We start from the raw sequence: 22,453 nt of genomic DNA, 5'->3' as shown, positions 1-22,453 counted from the left end.
CTCTCTGGGGGCAGCTGGGTTAGATGTCACCCTGACATACGGCCCTCTCAGGGGCCCGTGGGTGGGGGAAAGGCACTCTGAGGCCAGGACAGCAATTCCAGTGGGACCCACGATCCCAAGGGGACGTACCCAAGTGTGTCCTCTCTGGGCACTGCTGTTCTCAACACATTTGGAACGAGTTAGGTCTTGAGCACGCACCAGGGGCACCGGGAGGGCCTGTGAAGACAGCGCGGGGCCCGAGAATCTGCATTTTCAGCAAATGCTGGCTTGATGCGCAGCCTTGAGGACTGCTGGGTTCCACACACTCTCGAGAGCCGCTCTGGTGTTGTGAGACCGAGAGACCAGGGCTGTGGAGCCAGAGGGCCGTTGCTGGCTGTGTGGCCTTAAGAAAGTTGCCTGACTTTGCTGAGCCAGTGACTGGCCACGACCAAGGTCACCCATCACGGTGCGTGGTAAGCAGGCGCTCAGCGAAATTTGGTGCAGCAATATCTTTGACTGTAAAATGGACATGGCAGCTCCGGCTGCACCGATGGTGGTGGTGTTGGGGGTGACGGTTATGAAATAGCTGGGCACACTGCAACCCTGAGAGCAGTGCTTGTTCCCTTGTTGCCTTTCCAGTGGCTTCCATGTTGCCCACGGAAGGCCAAGCGGCTTGGAGCTGGCCCAGCGCTTCAGTGTGGCTCCGCGGCTCCGGGCTGGGGCTGGCTCCCCGGGGTACTCTGCGGTGCGGCAGATGGTGGCTGTGTTCCGAGGCCGACCTTGCCAGCGCCGGCAGCCCCCGTTTGGACGGATCCTTCTCACGTGGAGGAGTCAGATGGCTCCGGTGGGGAGTCTCCGAGCAAGTCCATGCCAGCTTGGACACGTTTGCTCCGAGTCACCGGTGCAGAGCAGGTGGGGAGGGCAGAGAGGAGCGCAGAGTTGCCGCCGTGAGAGCTGGGTCTGACTCCGAGGCTTGCCTTTGAGAGCCGAGCTGGCATTTCTCATTCTTGGGCCTCCAGCGGCAGGATCGATGGTGCTGCGGTCCCTGCTGGGCCACTGGCGGGAGAAGCGAGGGAGGAGGCAGTCCCGGGGGGCTGTGCGTGGGGAGGTAGGTGGGCAGCAGGTGAGTGGATGTCCCCGGGGTGGCTGGCCTCTCCGAGGTGAATGAGGAGGGTCTTGGTTGCTAGGACTTGCTTTCGTATTTGGGAGCTATACTGGATAGGGGCAGGAGCAGATGCCAGGGGCGCTAGGGCACGGATTGCTGTGCCACCGCGTGTGACCCCGAGGTGCAGAAGAAAGCCCCATCTGGAGGTGGGGGCGGGCAGAGAGGTGCCATCTGCCCTGCACCTGTAGCGCTGGAGGGTGCGACCCCAGGATTTTGACTTTGCAGCCTGCTTTCCTCCCTGGCCCTGGGCATGTGGAAGGAGGTGGAAGAGAGGCGGGCAGAGGGAGGCCCAGGGCAGCGAGCACTGTGGGGAGCAGCCCCGATGCCTCTGCCCGCGGTGTCCTCCCTGCCTGTCAGTCACTTGGCAGTCGGTACCCTCCCTGATTGCTGCGCTGCGTCAGGCCTGGGGTGGGTGAGGGTTTGGTCCCGAAGTCTGTTGGCTTCCTGCTCTTGGAGGACAAGATCACCGAGCTGAAAGCCCAGATGTGTTCCCTGGGGACACAGAGAAGCACCTGCTCCTCTGTCAGGCGGAATCTTTCCGTTTCCTGCTGATCCATCCCCAGGGCCCCCCAGTTCAAACTCCCATGGGACTTCCCTAAGCAGCTGTGCAAGCTGCTGTCTCTGGGGCTCCCCTTCCTCCTGCTCCAAGCTCCCTAGTGCAGGGCTTTGTCCCCTTTGCCCCTTCCTCTCTGTCCTGCAGTTAAGGGGCATCCACATTTCTGAGCACAGCTGGCCACAGGGACAGGAGAGGGGCAGGAGGCTCTCCGCGTGGGTCGGTGGTTGGCCTCTGGTCTGTTCAACCCCCAGTGAGGCTTAGGAATGACACTTGGAGCCCCGCTGCTTCCTGAGCCCCGCCGTGTCCCAGGCACCTGCGGAACCCTGACAGGCACCACCCCAGTGAAGCCCTGTGAGAGCCCTGATTTCGGTGGAGCCTCCCCCCAAAGCCCGAGTGACAAGACCTGCCCAGATCACCCAGCCAGCAGGAGCATAAACTCCAGCCTGTCTGACGCCTAACTCCGTGCCCAGCAGCCATTTGTTTCCTGGATACAACGATGGCCACGCATCCACAGGGCTGCGGAGGAATCCCTGTTGGGTTGCAGTGACCTGTCAGCCCTCTGTTCTAATTCTTTTTATCCATGGAAACCATGCTGGATTCCAATCTTCATATAGGGGAGTTAAGATGACTCTTGCTCCTCTGCTTCCAGCTCCAGCCTCCTGCTAATGCGCACCCTGGGAGGCAGCAGGTGGTGGCTCAAGGACTTGGGTCCCTGCCACTCGTGTGGGAGACCCGGATGGAGCTTCCAGCTTCAGCCTGGCCCAGCCCCAGCTGCTGGGGGCATTTGGGGAGTAGGGGATAGATCTCTGTCTGTCTGTCTCTCTTTGTCTTTCAAATAAAACAAATTGTTAATCTTTCATGAAAACCCACATAGAAGGTGTTAGGGCAGAATTGTTCCAGCAGAAGGCAGCCAGGAGGGTAAGCCTTCCCCGCCTTCTGGGGTCTCGGCACGGCCCATGGGTGAGCAGCAGGGAGATGCACCTGGAGCTGGAGAGGGTGCTCATTCCCTAGGGGCCCCGAGGGTCCTCCGTGACTGCTCATCAGCCAGACTCGCTGCTCCGCTGCCCCAACAGGTCTGCTCTGACCTGAGACTGAAGGTCTCCCTGCCCCCCCCCCCCCCAAGCCCCTCACACATCCTTTGTGCCTCAGCTCATGGTTTGGTTCCTGGGTAAGGCCATCTACAAAGTCACTTCAGTCTGTGGCACTTGACTCAGTCTTCTATTGATTTATTTGTTTTAAGCATTTGTTTTATTTATTTGACAGGCAGAGAGAGGAGAGAGAGAGACCTTCCATCTTCCAAATGCCCACAGTGGCTAGGACTGGGCCAGGCTAAAGCCAGGTGCCTGGAACTCCATCTGGGTCTCCCACTTGGGTGCAGGGGCCCAAGCACTTGGGCCATCTTCTGCTGCCTTCCCAGGCCACAGCAGAGAGCTGGATGGAAAGTGGAGCAGCCGGGACTCGAACAGGTGCTTATATGGGATAGCAGTGCCACCGGCAGTGGGCTTAACCTGCTGTAGCATAATGCTGGCCTTTCAAACTTTTATTTATTAAAAACTTTAAAATACATTTATTTGAGAAGAGAGAGGAGAGTGAGAGAGAGCAGAGAGAGAGAGAGAGAGAGAGAGAGAGAAGAGAGAGGGAGGTTGTTCCTAACTGCTGGTTTACTCCCCAGATTTTCTCTCCAGTGGCTGGGGCTGGGCCAGGTTGAAGCTGAGAGCCCAGGAACTCAGTCCGGGTGTCCCACATGGGGGTGGCAGGGACCCTAGGACGTGAGCCATCACCGCTGCCTCCCAGGGTCTGCAGGGGCAGGAAGCTGGCGTCAGGGGCTGGAGCCAGGCATTCAACCGCGGCTCCCTGAAGCCGGCTGTCGGTGTCTCACTCACTGGAGGAAACACCCACCCCTCAGACCTTTATCGTGGACCATGCCACACTAGGGATGGTTCCCTTCACACATCGTCTTCTCCAGTAGATACAGGGGACCACGTCTGCATCCCTGACACCGCAGTGCCCCACCCCCACAATGAATCTCAAGAAATGTCCACTGCAGAAGGGAGTGATGGCAGCAAGAGTTCTAAGGATAACAGTAACTCCTGTGTCTGCATTGTCTGGGCTGGCAGTACGCTTTTACATGTAAGACATATTTAGTTACATTTAAGATTTTCCATCGACATAGCACAACTGTGCAGATTTATGGGGTACTGTGTGATAATTTGATACCTGCATATGAGGTTTAATGATTGAATGAGGGTATAAGCATGTCCGTCTCCTTAACTGTCTATTTGTGTGTGTTGGGAAGATTCGAACACCTGTTTCCAGCTCTTTATTAGATATAAACGAGATCTTCAAAAAGTTCATGGGAAATGCGCATTAGAAAACCTACTTGTGGATCTCAAGAAAACCTTGGCATCAAAATAAACCTGCCTTTTTGTTCCATGAACTTTTTCCATGAACTTTCTCCAGTACTTCTGTATGCTACATTGTTGCGTGCTGTTCCCACTCTGTGTAGAATGTGTTAAGTCTTCAGGTATTTTTTGATTGCAACCCAATTTGCTGTGACTAGCCACACACTCCTCTACCTGGGAAGAAATCATCTACGGATGTGCAATAAGTACGTAGTTCAGGGGCTGGGGGTTAGAGTGAGGAAAACAGCTAGAATCCAGACACGGTCTTCCTCCTGAACCCAGGGCAATTTCGTGTCAACCTTGTAAGCCAGGCCAGGCTGCCCAGCGCGTGCCAGAACCGCACAGCGCTCTCTGCATGAAAGAGCACGGAGCAGATGGAGGAGCCGAGCACAGCTTGCGGACCAGCCCGCCGCCTGGGCGGGGGGCAGGGCCCGCGGGAGCCTCGCTGCTCGCCTCGCTCCGAGAGGCGGGGTTGAGAGGTTTGCGTGGGCTGCGAGCAGAGCAGCTCCTAGGGCTGGGCGTACCTCCGTGTGGTCCCTCGGAGGCCAGGGAACCCGCAGAGCAGAGATGGCATAGGTCTCGTCTCTGGCTTAGCCCTGGCATGCGTTGTTGGGCCAGAAATGTCCCTATGGTGAGGGGCAGCGACAGCAGCTGGGACAGAGTGGCCGCTACCCGCGTGCTCTTCAGCCTCCCCTGGACTGGCGGCGCTCGGCGACTCTGGCTGGCAGGGGGAAGCTGGAGCGGCCGAGCCCTGCACTCAGTCTCTGCAGGTGCAGGATTCTCGCGGCTTCCAGGGCCCATGCCCGCCCCCAAGAAAAAAACCAGGGACACCGATGAGCTTCAGCGGCTCTGAGCAAGGGAACTAGGTGAGGAATCGAGGCAAATATCTGATGAGATTCCTGCCAGAAGTCAGGGGAATCGTTCAAACTGCAGTTTTCCAACATGCCCCCAGTGGGCTGCCAGCCGATGTAGTAGGTCAAGACCAGCATTTTTAAAATAAAAGCAGAACAGGGTACGGCAAAATGCATGGGATTTTTAGAAAAACCATGTGTTACTTTTCCCCATATTTTTATTATACCATAGTAAGGGTATTGTTTCATGGGATTTTGGTTATAATTATATATATTTATGTTTCTAAATATATATTTTATTATAGCATAATGTAGATATAATGTATACTTCCCTTCATGTAGCAAATATTTTATATATTGTATAAATATTTTTATACAAGGGTACTGTAAAATGTTTGTGGAAAATGGAATTAAAAGGGAAGTTTAATTTGGTGCCAAAGAGCTTGAAACACACACACGTTTGCCTGTGAACATTCATATGCGTGTACATTCCGTGTGGGTTTATGTGGCCCGAGAAACGAATTCTCACTGTCAGCGCGGAGTTGGAACGTTTCGGAAGCAGTCCCGTGGGATGCTGGTAGCGTTTGGAGTGATGGAGGTGTGGAAGGAGAACGTTTTAGGCTGGAAAAGTCTCCCGTCTTCTCCCTGCCATCCGAGGGAGGCGCCTTCCACCAGGTCAGCGGGAGCCCGAGTTCTCTTCCGCTGCCCTCATTCCTTTGTAACTGAGTGGGGGACGCTGTGAGCCATGGGAAGAGTTGGAGGAAGCAAAAGGCAACACGTGAGAAGGAAGACACGTCCACGAAATGTGCACTAAGGTCCCACACTCAAAAGAAGACTTGTAAGATGGGGAGACACAGAACCCTTGAAGAAATAAACCCTCCCAATCCAGTTCTATCCCACCGCGCCCCCAGACACGTGCTGAAAACGAAATCACACAAAGTGAAAAACAAAGCGATGACAAACACAGATTCCAGGAACAACTGGTCACAGTGAATTTTGCAAGACAAAATAACAATTAAGTAGACCGCGAAGGTACTGCTTACAAAATGCTAGGAAGAAAATACAACGAGGATATAAAACCCAGAAGACTTTAGGCACCCAGTAAGTGTATTGAAATACATAAAACAAGAATGGTTTGGGATTTCCGCAACTGTGTGGTGTCAGATTTCAATATAGACAGCTATGCTTCAGAAGAGCTAAAATGTACATAAAGAGTTTGAGGTTTTTAATTTTTGTGCCTTACAAAGTTGCATGTGTGTTTACCTATGTGTGTGATAGCACGTTGGAATATACACACATTTAAAGCAGCAAACTATTCTCTCATAGTCGCCCTTTTCAAACACACACAGAGCCCTTAAAATACCCAGGCCCATCTTACACTGGCGTGCAAAGTAAACCTCAACAGATTCCAGCAAATAAAAATTGTCCACGACACATCCTGTGGCCACAATGCAATTAAACTGGAATTTTCTAATAAAAAGTTGCAAAGGCAACAAGCCTTGCAATCCTGGAAACACAACCAAATGAAATGAACGACGGCCCCGGCAGTGTCCTAAATAACGCAGCTTCAACTGGAGTCAGAGCTGCCAATACAGACCGTTACTAAAATAACAGCAGTTAGGACATCATCCTTCAGGATTCAGGGGCTGTGACCACAGGGGTAGTTAGAGGAGACTTTGAACCACAGTGACAGCGGTGATGACAATGGTGACGATGGTGCCTTCCAATGCATTGTGCTAAGAGATTGACATTCCCGACCTCAACTGCTGATCGCAAGATTGCTGTGAGGTGGCTGCTAGAATCATACCCATTATACAGAGGGCAAAACTGAGTCACAAAAAGGGTTGAGAGATTTGCAAGGTCAGGCGCCATAAAGATTGGAGCCCAGGGGTGCTTGGGTTCTAAAATCAGAACACGCAACTGATACCTGGTGTACTGTCGTTTCTAAAATGGAAAGACTGCGCTTGAGGGAAGTAGATTCTGAATGTTGGAAGGCAGGAGAAAAGGAACAAAACCAATCTAAAGAAAATATGCAGGAAGGCCGGCGCCATGGCTCACTAGGCTAATCCTCTGCCTTGCGGCGCCGGCACACCAAGTTCTAGTCCCGGTCGGGGCGCCGGATTCTGTCCCGGTTGCCCCTCTTCCAGGCCAGCTCTCTGCTGTGGCCAGGGAGTGCAGTGGAGGATGGTCCGAGTGATTGGGCCCTGCATGGGAGACCAGGAGGACGCATCTGGCTCCTGGCTTTGGATCAACACGGTGTGCCGGCCGCAGCGGCCATTGTGGGGTGAATCAATGGAAAAGGAAGACCTTTCTCTCTGTCTCTCTCTCTCTCACTGTCCACTCTGCCTGTCAAAAAAAAAATAAAAATAAAAATAAAAAGATGGTCCCATTATTATTATTATTTTAAATGAAGAGAACAATAACAAAGGAAACAGTGGGAAAGCTTTTTTTTTTTTTTTCAAAGAACTACCTAGAAGTGATGCCAGATCTTACAGAAAAATTCTTTCAAGTCTTTATGGATGAGATGTACGAGAATATTTCAAGAATTTGTAGAACATGGAATTAAAAGAGCAGTTGGCTTAGGTGTGACACCTTTGCAATACATGCATTTCTTCATGAACTTTTTAAAGACTGCTCATAGGCATGTATTTCAGAATATTTTTGCATGAAAATATACTGATCTTTTATTTTAAAAAAAGATTCTTATTTATTTGTTTGAGAGGTAGAGTTACAGAGAGAGGGAGAGACAGAGAGAGAGGTCTTCCATCCGCTGGTTCACTCCCCAATGGCCAAAACGGCTGGAGCTGAGCCGATCCAAAGCCAGGAGCCAGGAGCTTCTCCCAGGTCTCCCATGCAGGTGCAGGGGCCCAAGGGACTTGGGCCATCTTCTGCTGCTTTCCTAGCAGGGAGTTGGATCGGAAGTGGAGCAGCCAGGACTGGAACCAGTGTCCATGTGGGATGCCGCCAGAAGCTGAGGCTTAGCCTATGATGTCACAGCACTGGCCCCTAAACGGATCTTTTAATTCCATGCCCTTGAACATATTGAAGCAACGTCATATTCTAAGCGGCTTGTTTCACCAAGCAGAAAGAAATGCCCAAGCTGGCTTTTTTTTTTTTTACATGAAGGTAACCCAGAAGGAGATGATGGATCATTTCTATGTGGGACTAGAGATGCAAGAATCCTAGACAGCGTGTTGGCAAACTGAACCCAGGTATCATTAACCGGAGTGCACCTTGCGATCGAGGGGGACTTGATGACAACTCGCAGGGGGCTCAGCCTTCAGAAAGCCGTTCATGTGTTTCTTCAGTTTGACAAATCAGTAGAGGAAAGATACATGATCATGCCCAAGAGCTAAAAAAAAAAAACACTTAACAAACAACAACCTATTCTTGATGGACATGCTTCCAAGTCACAATTAGGAAACCATAGTTCCTTAATGTGATAACAAGGAATGTCTCAGCATCGCCGTGCACATCCCACTTGCCAGAAGATGCTAAAGAAGCTTCCATTAATGTCGGAGAGAGACACGGAAACCCTGTACTGCCTTCGGCACTTACTAATGTTCTGGAAAACTTGAATACAATGAAGTCAGGGAGATGGATATTTTTAAATGAAGCAAGGTTATTGGCATCCAGACGTCCCATGGCTAAAAACTCCAGGTAGCCATGGAACAGTTACTAGAATGTAAGAGGGCTGTAATATTGCCAGTTAGGGAATGAACACGAAAATATAAAATATGCAGATCATAAACAAGTAGAAAATATAGATTGGAAATGATTCAATTCAAGATGTAAATAAAAATGTTCAGGAACAGATGTAATTAGAGATGTTTAGAACCCATGTGAAAAGAATATGGTATTTGATTGAAAGGAAAATCTTTTTTTTTTTTTTTGACAGTCAGAGTGGACAGTGAGAGAGAGACAGAGAGAAAGGTCTTCCTTTGCCATTGGTTCACCCTCCAATGGCCACCGTGGCCGGCGCACTGCGGCCGGCGCACCGCGCTGATCCGAAGCCAGGAGCCAGGTGCTTCTCCTGGTCTCCCATGGGGTGCAGGGCCCAAGCACTTGGGCCATCCTCCACTGCACTCCCTGGCCACAGCAGAGAGCTGGCCTGGAAGAGGGACAACTGGGACAGAATCCGGCGCCCCGACCGGGGCTAGAACCCGGTGTGCCGGCGCCGCAAGGCGGAGGATTAGCCTAGTGAGCTGCGGCGCCAGCCATGAAAGGAAAATCTGAACACATATAAAAATATTTGGATGGGACATTTGCTCCCTAAGTTTGTCTATCAATCAATCCAAGCCTATCCCAATCGAAATCTCAGATGTGCTAGAATCTAAGCAACTTAACACCAGTTGATAAAAATTAGCCATATATTTGCATTTTGTTTTGCCAAATACAAAAGTCTCTATTTTTTTCTGATTGCAATTATTATGTGCAGAGTACACAAATGTAGGAAATTGTGCAGTTGACAGAAAGGGCTTGCTGTAAGGATCATTCCCCCAGCACCTTGCTGTTCCACAAAATTACTCATGGTTTAGTGTTTATTTCTGCAAGTGCAATTTTTTTGTTAATTAAATTATTTCAGTGTACTCATCATAACAGTATATGCACACCTCTGATTCTTATTGATGGCTGCATAGTATTCCATTGTACAAATGTCCTGGGTTCTACTGAATGAAATCTCCCATTGAGGTGCAGGTAGGTTGTTCCCACTCTTATTTTAGTCTGTGCCAGGCAATAAGCTAAGCCCCGCTCAGAATTCTCTTTGTCAGTCCTCAGGTTGTTATGTCCGTGTCACGGATGATGAACTAAGCCTAGAAAGTTTTACACACTCCACCTGAGACTGGACGGGTGCTAAGTGGCAGGTCTGGCAAACAGATCAAGGTCGCATGCAGAGTTGGAGCCCTTAACCGTGTGTCTGTACTCCTCTTGAGTCTACGCAGTGCTGTGTGGCCATCTCGGGGGCTGGCTTTGTGCATTTGACTTCTCTGGTTACTGGGTGTCTGGGCTGTGTGAAGCCTGCGCTGGGCCCTGCAGCATTGCGAGTCCTCCAGAACAGCGCGGGGCGGGCGGGTGTGCGTGTGTGTGCGTGCGCCTGTGCTGACTTGATCCTGATCCCGCTGGAGGCTCTTTGACCAGCTGGAAGTCGTGCATGTGAGGGGGCCAGTCCTGACTGACCTGGGTCCTGGGTCTTGTTTCAAGGGCACCCTGATGGCCCCGCCGTGCTGGGCATTGAGGGATCAGAACCACGGTCAGGGTCACGTTCCACGTGCTAAAGGCCAGTGGCCAGCGTGAGGGGCTCCTCTGGAGGTCTCGAGGGCTTCTCCAAGGAGCAGCTTCCAGATCATCCCTCCTGGTGGCTCTGACTGGTCTTCTGCTGTGAGGTCGCGGTCACCTGTTTCCCTGCGGTCCTTTGTTCTGTGGTCCTAAATGGGACAGCGGCAGGTGGGAGGGGGCCCTGAGAGACTCGCCCCCTGCCATTCATCTAAGCTGCGAAGGTGCAAAGCCCCTTCTCTGTGCTGAGCCCCTGCAAACTCTGGGGATACAAAATGAATGAGACGCAGTCTCTCCCCTTTGGAAGGTTCACAGGTACAAAACTTCTACACAGTCTGCTCATGTGTCCAGCTGGGACACCGAGGCCAGGGGCGCTGTGCCACAGGTCTTTGTCATCCTGAGCCCAGTGGGGAGAGACAGACACAGAGACAGTCCCAGCTGCAGGTCCCCGTGGGCGCCTATCCAAGGGACTCTTTTAGAGAGAGAAAGGACCATCCTTTCTTCCCTTCATTTCTTATCACTGAGTCATTCTTCAGCAGGAGACAAAAGCTCCCCCCCTGGGTGGCAGTGACCACACTTGAAAACCTGCCTTTGCTGTAGGACGTGGCTGGAGAATGCAGAAATGGGAAATGCGTTATAGCCACTGTTCCCTCTCTCCATCTGGCGATTTCTCCTCTCCACGTCCTGTCCTCCCGCAAGTTAAGTGCCGCCACCACACCTCCAGCAGGGCAGCCTTGACCTTGACCATAAGGACTGTCCCACAGGAGCTCCCCAACAAGTGCTTGCAAATGTGCAAATGAAGCAACTCAGGAGAAGGCGGTGGAGGGAGGGAGGGAGGGAGAGGGGGCGCTTGTCACGCTGCACCTGTCTGTGTGTGTGTGCGGTCACAGCTAGTGTAGTAGGGAGGAAGGAAGTGAAAAGGGAGGGATGGGAGTGATTAAGAAGGAAGGGAAGGAGGAGGGAGGGGAGGGGAGGGGAAGGGTGGGAGGGAGGGGAGGGGAGGGGAGGTTTTCCTGTGCGCCCCAGCACAGTCTGGAACTCCCTATCGCTTTGCCGTTCAACTCCATCCTTTTGGCTATGAGCTGTCAGCCCTGCAGCCATCACAGTCCACTGAGTGTCCCTGAGCCAGTCCTCTCCCCTCTGTTCCCAGTCTCTCCAGCATGATGGGATGGGGAGACCCTTCCCACCCCAGCGTTCTATAGGAGACACAGCCACAGGGCAGATCCTATCTGGCTTTGGGTAGGAGAGATCCTTTGGGTTTTTCTACATGGAAGCGGAAGCAGCGAGTCCCCTGAGCTTGGCCATGCTGGGAACCTTCTGGGTGCCTCGGGGAGGACCCAGGAGCAGACCCCTGGGCAGGTGCCACCAGGAGCAGAGTGGGAGTCTGGCAGTGCCTCCTCTGCCCGGGGCAAAGTTCAGGGCCTGTCCTCTCTCAGGAAGCTGGAAGGGAGGAGTGGGGGTGGGGGGCAGGGGGCGGGGGTGTGGCTTCCGGCTCTGCCCACAGACCCGAGTTCCTTCAGGGAGCAGCAGCTGTCCGGCTGTCCTGAGCACATAGCCCAGGCTAAGCCGAGCCGCGTGACTGTGGTGCACAGGGTGTTTCCAGTTCTCTCTCTTCTTTCTGTCTCTCTGTGCCAGGCCCGGAAGGGAAGATGCTGTCTCCTGCAGGAGTCCAATTCTGGCTTCCCCTCTGCAGCCCTTTTGCAATTGATCTCTTCCATTTGTACATTTGCTGCGATGGCAAGGCTCTTTAAAAAAAAAGATGTATTTATTTGAAAGGCTGAGTGACAGAGAGAGAGAGAGAGGGAGAGAAGACGGTGGAGAGAGAGAAGGAGAAACAGAGAGAGAGAGAGAGAGAGAGAGAGAGAGAGAGAAAGAGAGAGAGGTCTTCCATCTGCTGGTTCACTCCCCAAATGGCCACAGTGGCCGGGGTTGGGCCAGGCTGCACCCAGGAGCCTGGAAGGCGGTTTGTGGTGGGCTGGGATCAGCACGGTTTTCACCAGGGGATTTGATCCCTCTGCTCCCCCAGACGCTGGATGCAGGCAACTCCCCACTGAGTGAAGCCTGCAGCTGACACCTGGCCCAGGGGCCCCCAAATGTTATTTACCCTGCAAAATGCCCAGCGGGTGACCTTGCCATTCCTGAGCCAACCCCTGTACATGTGCACATGAACTTCCAATATGCATCCAAAGAAACTTGGCTTTTTTTTTTAAGATTTATTTATTATTTGAAAGACAGATTACAGGGAGAGAGGAAGAGATAGATTGATCTTTCGTCTGTTCATGGAGTCTGCAGAAGTTGCAATGGTCGGGGCTGGGCCAGGCTGAGGCCAGCTGCCTGGAGCTCCATCCAGGTCTCCCACGTGGGTACAGGGGCCCAAACACTCGGGCCATCTTCTGCTGCGTTGCCAGGTGCGTGAGCAGGAAGCTGGGTTGGAAGCCGAGCAGCCACTAGTGCCCATACGGGAAGCCCGTGTCACAAGCAGTGGTTTAACCTGCTGGGCCATGACACGGCTCCCCAAATCTTATCTTTTAATTTCATTTTTCCATGAAATGTTTGGAGTCCCCTCATAGGTTGGGAAAAGATATGGAGGAGAAAGAGAGGTGGGTTTGCATCCCAGGAATCTGGACGGCACCTGACCCCAGTCCCTCCCAGACCTATGAAACTCAGTGGTTTCCGGTCTATGTGTTCCTCCCTCCTCTCCATCACCACCTCTATGAATTCTGCCCCTTTAGCCCTTGTCACAGGGTGACCCCAGCAACTCCACCCTCCTAAGCCTCCCTGTTATCACCGGCAAAAGTCTAGAACGATCTTAATACAAAACTGATCATCTTTCAAGTTTCCAAAGGCTCAGTGGACTGGTGCTAGCCATGACCAACACACACACGCACTTCCTGCCCCATGAGCTGCAGGTGTGCTGCCCGCGGTGCTGTCAGAGGCTCGGGTGTGTTCGTGCCTGACCTGGCACTGGTGTCGGCACAGGTTCTGAGAAACTGAACTGGCAGAATGCCAAGGGACACCCATATTGGGGGTTGGTGGCAGATGACCATTGATAGTTTGCATTTGGTAAATGGCACCTGGAGCTAAAGGCACGCAAACTGCTCTGAAACTTGAACCCTGCACCCTTCAGCCAAGACATTGAAGCATTGAGTTACTAGGGACGAGTCTCAAGGTGTAGCAGGTCCGACCTCTGCTTGGGACTCCCACATCTCCTATCAGAGTGCTGTTTTGGGTCCTAGCTACTCCACTTCTTATTCTTCTTTTTTAAAAAATATTTTATTTATTTATTTGAGAGGTAGGATTATAGACAATGAGAGGGAGAGACAGAGAGAAAGGTCTTCCTTCGGCTGGTTCACTCCCCAAATGGCCGCAACGGCCAGAGCTGCACCAATCTGAAGACAGGAGCCAGGAGCTTCCTCCAGGTCTCCCACATGGGTGCAGGGGCCCAAGGACTTGGGCCATCTTCTACTGCTTTCCCAGGCCATAGCAGAGAGCTGGATCAGAAGAGGAGCAGGTGGGACTAGAACCAGAGCCCATATAGGATGCCGGTGCCACGGGCAGAGGATTAACCCATTGCACTGTAGCACCAGCCCCTACTCCATTTCTGATCCAGCTCCCTGCTAAAGCACCTGGGAGGCAGCAAATAATGGCTCAAAGGCTTGTGCCCCTGCCACTCATATAAGAGACCAGGATGGAGTTCCAGGCTCCTGGCTTTGGCCTGGCCATGCTCTGGCCAAGCCTTCGAGGAGTGAGCCAGCAGACAGAAGGTCTTTCTGCCCCTCTGTCTTAAAGTAAACGAAAATATATAAATATCTTTAAAAAATGCAGCAGATTTTAACTAAACAGGCCACACCCCCTATCTCCAGACCTGAGTTTCATAGGTCTGGAGCCAGAGCTGCAGAACTGAACAAATAGAATTCCAGGGGTTGTAGGGGAAGGAAGCTGACTCTGGGCTGAGATGGGGAGAGAAGAGAAAGTAGAGTGTGTGGAATATTCAAGAAGATTCAAAAGACATGGACAGACGGTCAGTCACAAGGGAAGGGCATGGAGCCAACATGCGGTTTCTATTATTTATTTTTAAAGATGTGTTTATTTATTTGAATGGCAGAGTTACAGAGAGAGGGAGAGACAGGGAGAGATCTTTGATCCTCTGGTTCATTTCTCCAAATGTCTGCAATGGTCAGGGTTGGGCCAGACCAAAGCCAAGAGCCTGAAACTCCATCCTGGGTCTCCCACGTGGTTACAGGGACCCAAGTACTTGGCCTGTATTCCACCGATTTTCTAGGTGCATTAGCAGGGAGCTGGATGGGAAGTGGAGCAGCCGGGACTCAAATCTGAGCTCATATGTGTCACTGGTGACACAGGTCTTGTTTTAACCTTGCTGTGCCACAGTGCTGGTCCCAACACATGGTTTTTAAAAGATAAAAATCATTTGAGGGGCCGGTGCTGTGGCGCAACTGGTTAAAGCTCTGGCCTGAAGCGCCAGCATCCCATAAGGGCACCGGTTCTGGTCCCAGCTGCTCCACTTCTGATCCAGCTCTCTGCTATGGCCCGGGAAAGCAGTGGAGGATGGCTCAAGTCCTTGGGCCCCTGCACCCATGTGGGAGATCCAGAGGAAGCTCCTGGTTCTTGGCTTTGGATCGGCGCAGCTCCAGCCGTGTGGCCATCTGGGGAGTGAACCAGCAGATGGAAGACCTCTCTCTCTGTCTCTACCTCTCTCTGTAACTCTTTCAAATAAATAAAATAAATCTTAAAAAAAAAATTTGAGTGTGTTCGCCTGCCAGGGATAAGCCTAGCACAGAGGGACAGACTGCTGCTAGAGCCGAGGCGTGATCGTAAGTGGCCATGTGCAGCCGGGGTAAAGGTGCCAGTGTTGGACCGTGTGGCTGACTTTCCAATTTCACCAAGTCCCAGCCGTGCTGTGTGATCCAGACAAACTTTCTCAACCTCTCTGTGCCTCAGCCAACTCGTCTAATAAGACGGGGTTATTGACAGCCTGCCATGGCCACCATGAGGACTCAGTGGGAAAGTGGAGCCATGCCTAATCCCCTGCAGTGGCTGGTGGTTGGGAAGGTAGGATGGGGCTAGCCGTGCGTGCAGCTCCCCCGTGGGCTGCAGCTGGAAGCCCGCCTGGTGTCCAGGACTGTTCGTGGTGGTGAGAATCCGCTCAGGAGTGAGCGTGGCTCCTGCAGGGCTTGGAAACCTGGGACCAAGCGTGGAAGTCAGGAGAGAGCTGGATCCACCTGTGGCTGGCGTCTTTCTGTCGTTAGCGATAGGGAGACGCGGCGTGCGGGGATATCGGCGAGAGGGCGCTTGATGAATCGGCCTCACCTGAGCTGATTTGCACAAAAGCAGCTGGCACTTGCCTGCTAGGTGCTGGGATTTCAGACACTGCCTCCTTTTAATTTGTCGCTCATCGGTACTAGGGACGGTTGGTAGCTGTGCTTACAAAGTCGGAGGGCTAATACAGAGAGAAGTATTACATCTGTACAGCTTACGGGATGAAGCCCAGTGTCATTTCAAGAAGACTTTCTCTTTGGGCTACACCAAAGGGCTCCTGGGCAGTCTGAGCTGCACAAGCAGAGGTACCAGTGGGCCAGGAGCATCTCACCATTGGTTACCCTGGCAACAGACTCTGCCTTGTGGCTTGGGCCTGAGTCAGAACGGCCTGGCGCACAGCCTCAAGGCCCCTTATGCCACCTGCTTCATGGATGCTGAGTCCCTGGGAGGTGCCTCTTGGCGTGGCCACGTTGGAAGAGGCCGTGCCGAGCTGTGCTCTGGCCTCCATATGCGAAGGCAGGCTTTCCCCCATCAGAGGGGGAGTGTTTGGCCCAGTGGAGATAGGAGACTGAGCTGGGGTCCCTGGGATCCGCTAGGGCAGTAGGGAGGCCTGGCTTTGGGCCCAGGGCTGGCCCACGTGCTTGCCCAGGGCCTGTTAGGTGGCGAGCCCTCTTGAACTTTCCCTTCCACTCACATGCACCTGGCAGGTGGGTATTGGGGAAGACACCCAGCCTTTCCGGTCTGTGACTGGAGGACGGGAGACCTCAGTGGGCTTCTGCGGGGGCTCCCTGGGTTCTGCTCCCCAGGGCAGTCACCGGGCACCCAGCAGGGGGAGCTTCGTCCTTCTGTGTCCCCTCCTTGGTCTGCGTGAGTTTCCTGTAAGCTTTTGTTTGAATGGCTCCCAAGTTCAAGAACCCTACAAAGCACTGGTCTCTGTGGGCCCTGAGCTCTCTCTGAGCGCTGGCTCTTTCACCAGCCCCGGCGTTCACACACCTGTCTCGGAGCCCCAGTTGACAAGCTCTGGGACCAGGTCTCCACGAGGCTGGGAGTGGAAGGGGCGTCAACCACCTGGGCTAACCCGAGTCTTGGCAAACCGGAAGAGCCAATGACCCTGCAGCACCATTGGCCCGTCTGCGCTGCTTCCCCAGGCCCCCTGGTCCCCGGCCCTGGCGGCTCAGTTCCAGGACCATGTGCCAGCTGCCAGTCATCACATTGCCTCTTCACGTTTCCTCTTTTCCTCCAGGCATTCATGAAGTGGCTGCTAAGCCCAGTGCGCTCGCCACCCGTCAGCCCCGGGCCCGGGAGCAGGAGAGGAAGAAGGGCAGCTTCACCTCCTCTCTGAGGATGGAGCCACGCGGCCGTTCCGGGAAGAGCAGAAAGTCCGCAAAATTCCGCTCCATTTCCCGGTCCCTGATCCTCTGTAATGCTAAGACCAGTGATGATGGCTCTAGCCCTGATGAGAGATATCCTGACCCCTTTGAGTTGTCGCTGGGCCAGGGCGAGGAGGGGATTTTCCACTCATCCGTGCAGCTGGCAGACACGACGGAAGCCGGGCCCAGCAGCTTTCCTGATCTAGCGCTGGCCTCCGAGGCTGCTCCACTGGCAGCAGCTGGGAGCGATCGAGGCAAAGCCTGTAGGAAGATGCTCTTCACGAAGGTATGCCTAGTATTTGTGGGGCTGAGACAGCCTGGCGGTTGGTTTGTGGTGCTGTGAACCAAAGCCTTAAACCCATTTAGTCTTTATAAAACGCAGGAAGCCAAAGAGTTCGGATTCTGACCAACAGCAAGGAGAAGGTTGAGGCAGCTTGGAACTGTAGCAGTGAGCATGGGAGGACAGGGAATCAGGCTCAGTAGACGCTCTTGCTTGAGGGACTCAGGGTGATGCAGTATCAAAGGAACACTGAGCCTAGATCCCTTATGGAAAGTGTCAGGTGTAAAAGCCAGTACATTGAGATGTTCTCGTCTCGAGATAGGCGACCGTGGGTACACCATGGGCAATGTCGTAGAGACCTACAGAGATGGGTGCACCAGGGACTGGCATTGTGGTGCAGCGGGTAGAGCCGCCGCCTGCAACACCAGTATCTCACATGTGTCCCGGCTGCTCCACTTCTGATGCAGCTCCAAGCTAACACGCATGGGAAAAATCAGCAGAAGGTAGCCCAGGTGTTTGGGGCCCTGCTACCCACACGGGAGACCCAGATGAAGCTCCAGGCTCCTGGCTTCAGCCTGGCCCAGTGCTGGTCATTGCAGCCATCTGGGGAGTAAACCAGCGGATGGCAGAGCTCTCGCTCTCGCTCTCGCTCTCTTGCTCTCTCTCTCTCTCTTTCAAAGTAAACAATTAAGTCTTTTCTAAAAAGAAAAGAAAAAGGAAATGGGTGTTCAGGGCCCTTGTAGAGGAGGGGGGATCTCAGGGCAAGACGGGTGGGAAGCAGAGGATGAGCGAGCTCGCTACCGAGTGCTGACCGTGACCATAGCCGGTTACCCCTCGGCCAGTTTCAACGTGGGCGTGGGTGCTGAGGTCAGCAACACAAGCCGGAAGTCGTACAGGGGGAACTGCTGGGATCTGGGAGGCTTCCTTTCGGTCAGGCCCTATTACAAGTGCTTTCATTGTTGTGGTGAGATGGAAACGGCAAGGAGCTAGGAGACGCAGGCTGACCTAAGGATCTGACCCTCCAATGACCCTCCCAGCAAGCACTCGCCTCGGTGCCTTCTAGAAAAAAAGGGATTTCTCCAGGGTCCCCAGGAATTTCTCCAGGGTCCCCATGGCCTGGAGCTTGGGGTCAGTGCTGCTCGCTCGGTGACGGCCCACGTGGCTGAGGAGTTCCAGTGCCTTCGGAACACCTCCAGCATCTTTGTACATCTTCGGCGGGAAAAGCACTGTCTAACCCTATATAAGAACCCCGAGTGGAACTCCGTGTGCCAACGGGGACAGCCCCAGTGGCCTCCAGACGACTCCTGATGCCCCAGCGGCTCCCCCACCCACGACTGGCCCCCTACTGGCCAGTGCTGAGCTCACGCGATCACAGCCAACCTGGTGGGTCTGGGGGAGGCTGGCCAGGCTCCCAGGCTGCCCTGGGTGTTGTGGAAATGTATAGCCTTGTACATAGTTGGGTTTATCAAGTACACCCTGAAGTGAGCCAGGTTTGAGCTCAGCCGCTTAAAACTCAGCAGTCTCTCCACGATCCCGACCCTGGCAGATGCCTGCAAGATTGTTTTTTTTTTTTAAATTTTTTTTTTTTTGACAGGTAGAGTCATAAACAGTGAGAGAGAGAGACAGAGAGAAAGGTCTTCCTTCCGTTGGTTCACCCCCCAAACAGCCAGTATGGACGGTGCGCTGCGCCAATCTGAAGCCAGGAGCCAGGTGCTTCCTCCTGGTCTCCCATGGGGTGCAGGGCCCAAGCACTTGGGCCATCCTCCACTGCCCTCTCGGGCCACAGCAGAGAGCTGGACTGGACGAGGAGCAACCGGGACTAGAACCAGCGCCCCTATGGGATGCCGGCGCCGCAGGCGGGGGATTAACCAAGTGATCCACGGCGCTGGCCCCGACCCCAAGATTGGTTTTAACCACTCAATTGTTTTCTGAGCACCTGCCTGGGGCAGGTGCTGCTGCAGGGAGGGGGCAAAGCAGCCTGGGCTCCTGCCCTCACACAGCTTTTATTCTGGTTTGGGGACACAGATATCGGCTACACATGGAAGGATGTTAAATAGCGAGACTTCTGAAGAAGTTGCAAGCAGGATAAGGGGAGAGAGAGAGAGAGAGCAATGTGGTCGCACGGGTCGGCACGGAGACGCCTCCGAAACGCAGCCTCTGAGCAACAGCCTGCGTGAAGCAGAGGAGTGAGCCGTGGTGCCCCAGTGGGAAGGGCGTCGCAGCAGAGGGAACAGCATGTGCAAAGGCAGGAAGGGAACAGTGTGTGTGAGGAGCATGGAGGAGACAGCATGCGTGGAAAAAGGGGGCGGAGGGGCAGGAGACGGAGTCATGGCTGCAGCCAGGAGCAGGGGCAAGGACTGTGGCAAGGACCTGGAGTCTTATTCTAAGAAGGCTGGGGAGCAGAGGAGGATCGGATTTACTGCTTAGAGGGGCACTCGGGCAGCTAAGCCGAGGTCGGGGCACACTGGGAAGCTGTTGGGGGGCTGTGGCGTAACTTCAGGTCAGCAAGGACGGAGCTGGGGTCCGGGATAGGGGGAGGTGTTGGACACCCCGAGAACCATCAGGGTGGGGGCTTATTTTCTGGGAGAAGCCGACAGGACTTGCCGATGGAAGGAAGTTGTGTTCTGAGTACCCTGGAAGGAAAGAGGTACCAGTGTCCAAGCATGGGCCCTAGCAGGGGCTGGGACAAGTGACCAGGCAAAGATGGGAAATGTGGGCTGTTTCCTGAAAGACCCAGGCTTTTCCTCGGTGGGGGTGGGTGGGCAAGAACTCCCACCGGAGGCATTCTGCACAAGCAGAGACGTGTGCTCGCCACGGCACACGTGAGCAGGTGTGAAACTCCGGTCCCTGCAGCCGCAGAGAGAAGCCGGGTCCCTGCAGGAAGCCAGAGGGCAGCGGGTAGGCGAGGGCATGTGGGGAGGCACCTGGGGGGGCCAAGGACAAAGTCCTCCTTTTTTATGTCTCTTTGTGACCCACACATACACTCTGGTCCATTTACAAAGTGCTTTTTGTCATCGGTCCCCTTCCTACCATTCCCGGGAGGGCTGTGGTCACAGCAGCAGCATTATCTCTGGGGACCACATGGCCCCAGGCATGGGGCTTGGGGGGTTCAGTCTGACTGCCCGGTGTGGACCTCAGACTTCTGGGTGGCCTTGGGGACCATTCCCTTTGCCTCTGGATGCCTCCATTTCTTCCCTGTTACATGGAGAAATGTTACTGATACCCTTCAGTCCCTAGGGGTTGGATGAAGGTCTAGTTCTAAGCATTTACATGGAAAAATCCACTTTTAGCAGTACAGGGCATACAGTAAGTGCTCAATAAATATCATTAGCTTCCTATTCTAGTACGAGGACGCTGATTCTGAGTGACGAAGGAATTAACAGGACCAATACCATTTTATGAACTGCTCTCAGTGTTTCTAAGAGTCATGGCTTTGGAGGCTTAAAGACGTGCCAAGGAGATGGTGGTGCCGATCAGCCTGGTTTGATGAGATAAGCTGAACACCTGTGTGGACTTAGCGTCCTGGGCCCCATACCTAGGCACGATTATTTCATGCTAAGCAAAAATTCAGTAAGAAGGTAGATTAATAAAACGAGAAACGGAGCTGTTAGCTTTAACAAAGGCTCAGAGCTCACGAGGGAGATTGGAACAAACCAGGTCATTGGGATTTCAGAGGTGGTCAGAGCATGGGTGCAGATGCGCCAGGGAGCGCACAGGTGCACCGAGGCAGGGCGGGGCCAACTCGGTTTGGGGAGGGGCGTCCTGGAGGAGGCTGACTAGGGAAAGCAGGATATTCCATCCAGGAGAGAAGTCCAGGTCCTAGTGAGAGGTAGGAAAGCACACAGGCGTGAACAGGGGCTCGAGGGCTGGGAATGGTTTTGTGGAGGAGGAAGGGGTGGTGTCACAGGTGAGCTGGGTTTGAGGCAAGGATGAACAGGGACGGAAGAGAGGCGAGGTGTTCGGCCCTGAACCCCAGATCTTTGACTGCTTTTTTAGAAGCATGGGGTTTTTTCAAGGTCGATTCATGAGGCCAGCATTGGAGTACCATGGGTTAAGCCATTGCTTGTGATGCAGGATCCCATACTGAAGCACTGGTTCCAGTCCTGGCTGTTCTGCTTCCGATCCAGCTCCCTGCTAATGTACCAGGGAAAGCAGCAGAAGATGGCCTTAAGTCTTTGGGCCTCTGTACCCATGTGGCAGACCTGGATGGAGTTCCAAGTTCCTGGCTGTTGTTGATATTTGGGGAGTGAGTGAACCAGCAGATGGACACTCTCTCTCCCTCGCTCTCTCTGTCTCTCCTGCTCTCTCTGCCGCTCTGCCTTTCAAATAAATTGATTAATTACACACACACACACACACACACACAGATCCATTAGTGAATTCTGAGCAGGTCTAGCCAGAGGGGCAGGCTCAGAAAGGTCAAAGGTGACAGCTGCTGCCAATATTCTTGCGGGGTCGCCCCCAAGCTGCTCAGCGACACCCATCCACTCGCATATCCCTCCCTTGGGGACACTGTTGTCCCCTCCCCAGGGCTGCCTCCCCCCCTGCCCTCCCCCCTCCAGGGTGTCCCCCACCCAGATGTGACTCAGTTGGCCCAGATGGGCGCCTCAGCCTCCAGCAATGCCATGGTTACACCGATTTCAACACAAACTCTGGATGGAGGCCCTGTGACCTCAGCCTTTCCTCTAGAAATGTCTAATACGAAAAGCCAAGAAGAGGAAGTCAGCAAACAGCCAGCTCTTTTTTTTTTTTTTAATTTTTCTGAAGCCTTATTTGATGGGTTGTGTTTGGCACACGCCGGGAGTGTGTTATGTGCCAAAGGGCACACACCCGCAGGTGTCATCCAACAAGCCGGGCGTGGATGGGCGGAGTCCCAAGGAAGGATTTGCATCTGTGCTGTGCAGAAGGCCGTGGCCGGGGAGGAGTTAGCAGGAGAAAGTCACAGCCAGGCTTTCTCAACTGACAAGACAGACAGAGGCCCAGAGCTCTGAACAGAGGGAAAACATGGACCCCCTGGCTACATCACACACTCCTTCTCTGTGTACAAATGGGAGGAAGCTTTTTAAATTTATTTTTAAATTTTTATTTATTTATTTGGAAGAGAGAGAGAAGAGGCCTGCCATCCAGTGATTCATTCCCCAAAGGACCTTAACAGCCAGGGCTGTGCTAGACTGAATCCAGAGGCGCAGAACTCCGTCCTGGTCTCCCATGTGGGTGGCAGGGGCCCGTCGCCGCTGCCTCCCAGGGTGCACATGGGCAGGAAGCTGGAGTTGGAGAACAAGGCTGGGACTTGAACCCA

At 53.5% G+C, this 22,453-nt stretch overlaps 1 protein-coding gene across 8 annotated transcripts in view; it reads left to right on the top strand.

The window, feature by feature from the left end:
• Window positions 1-22,453, top strand: part of IL16 (interleukin 16) — a 129,777-nt gene that overhangs the window by 14,578 nt on the left and 92,746 nt on the right. For 2 of the 8 annotated variants that reach the window (XR_016217648.1, XM_008275284.5), the window contains one exon: window positions 16,748-17,160. Coding sequence is in view for 7 of the 8 variants with exons in the window: in XM_008275284.5 (XP_008273506.4) it covers window positions 16,748-17,160 (413 nt within the window). In the remaining variant the exon portion in view is untranslated. Of the gene's footprint in view, window positions 1-902; window positions 1,103-16,261; window positions 16,383-16,747; window positions 17,161-22,453 lie in introns of those variants that run through there. The other 6 variants (XM_089309524.1, XM_089309520.1, XM_089309519.1 and 3 more) reach the window with 6 other exon arrangements.

Source organism: Oryctolagus cuniculus, chromosome 12, assembly GCF_051225735.1.
Source record: "Oryctolagus cuniculus isolate XC-2025 breed Fujian yellow rabbit chromosome 12, ASM5122573v1, whole genome shotgun sequence".
Lineage (NCBI taxonomy): Eukaryota > Metazoa > Chordata > Mammalia > Lagomorpha > Leporidae > Oryctolagus > Oryctolagus cuniculus.
Note: the sequence above shows the minus strand (reverse complement) of the source record. Positions and strands in the feature narration are given on the sequence as shown.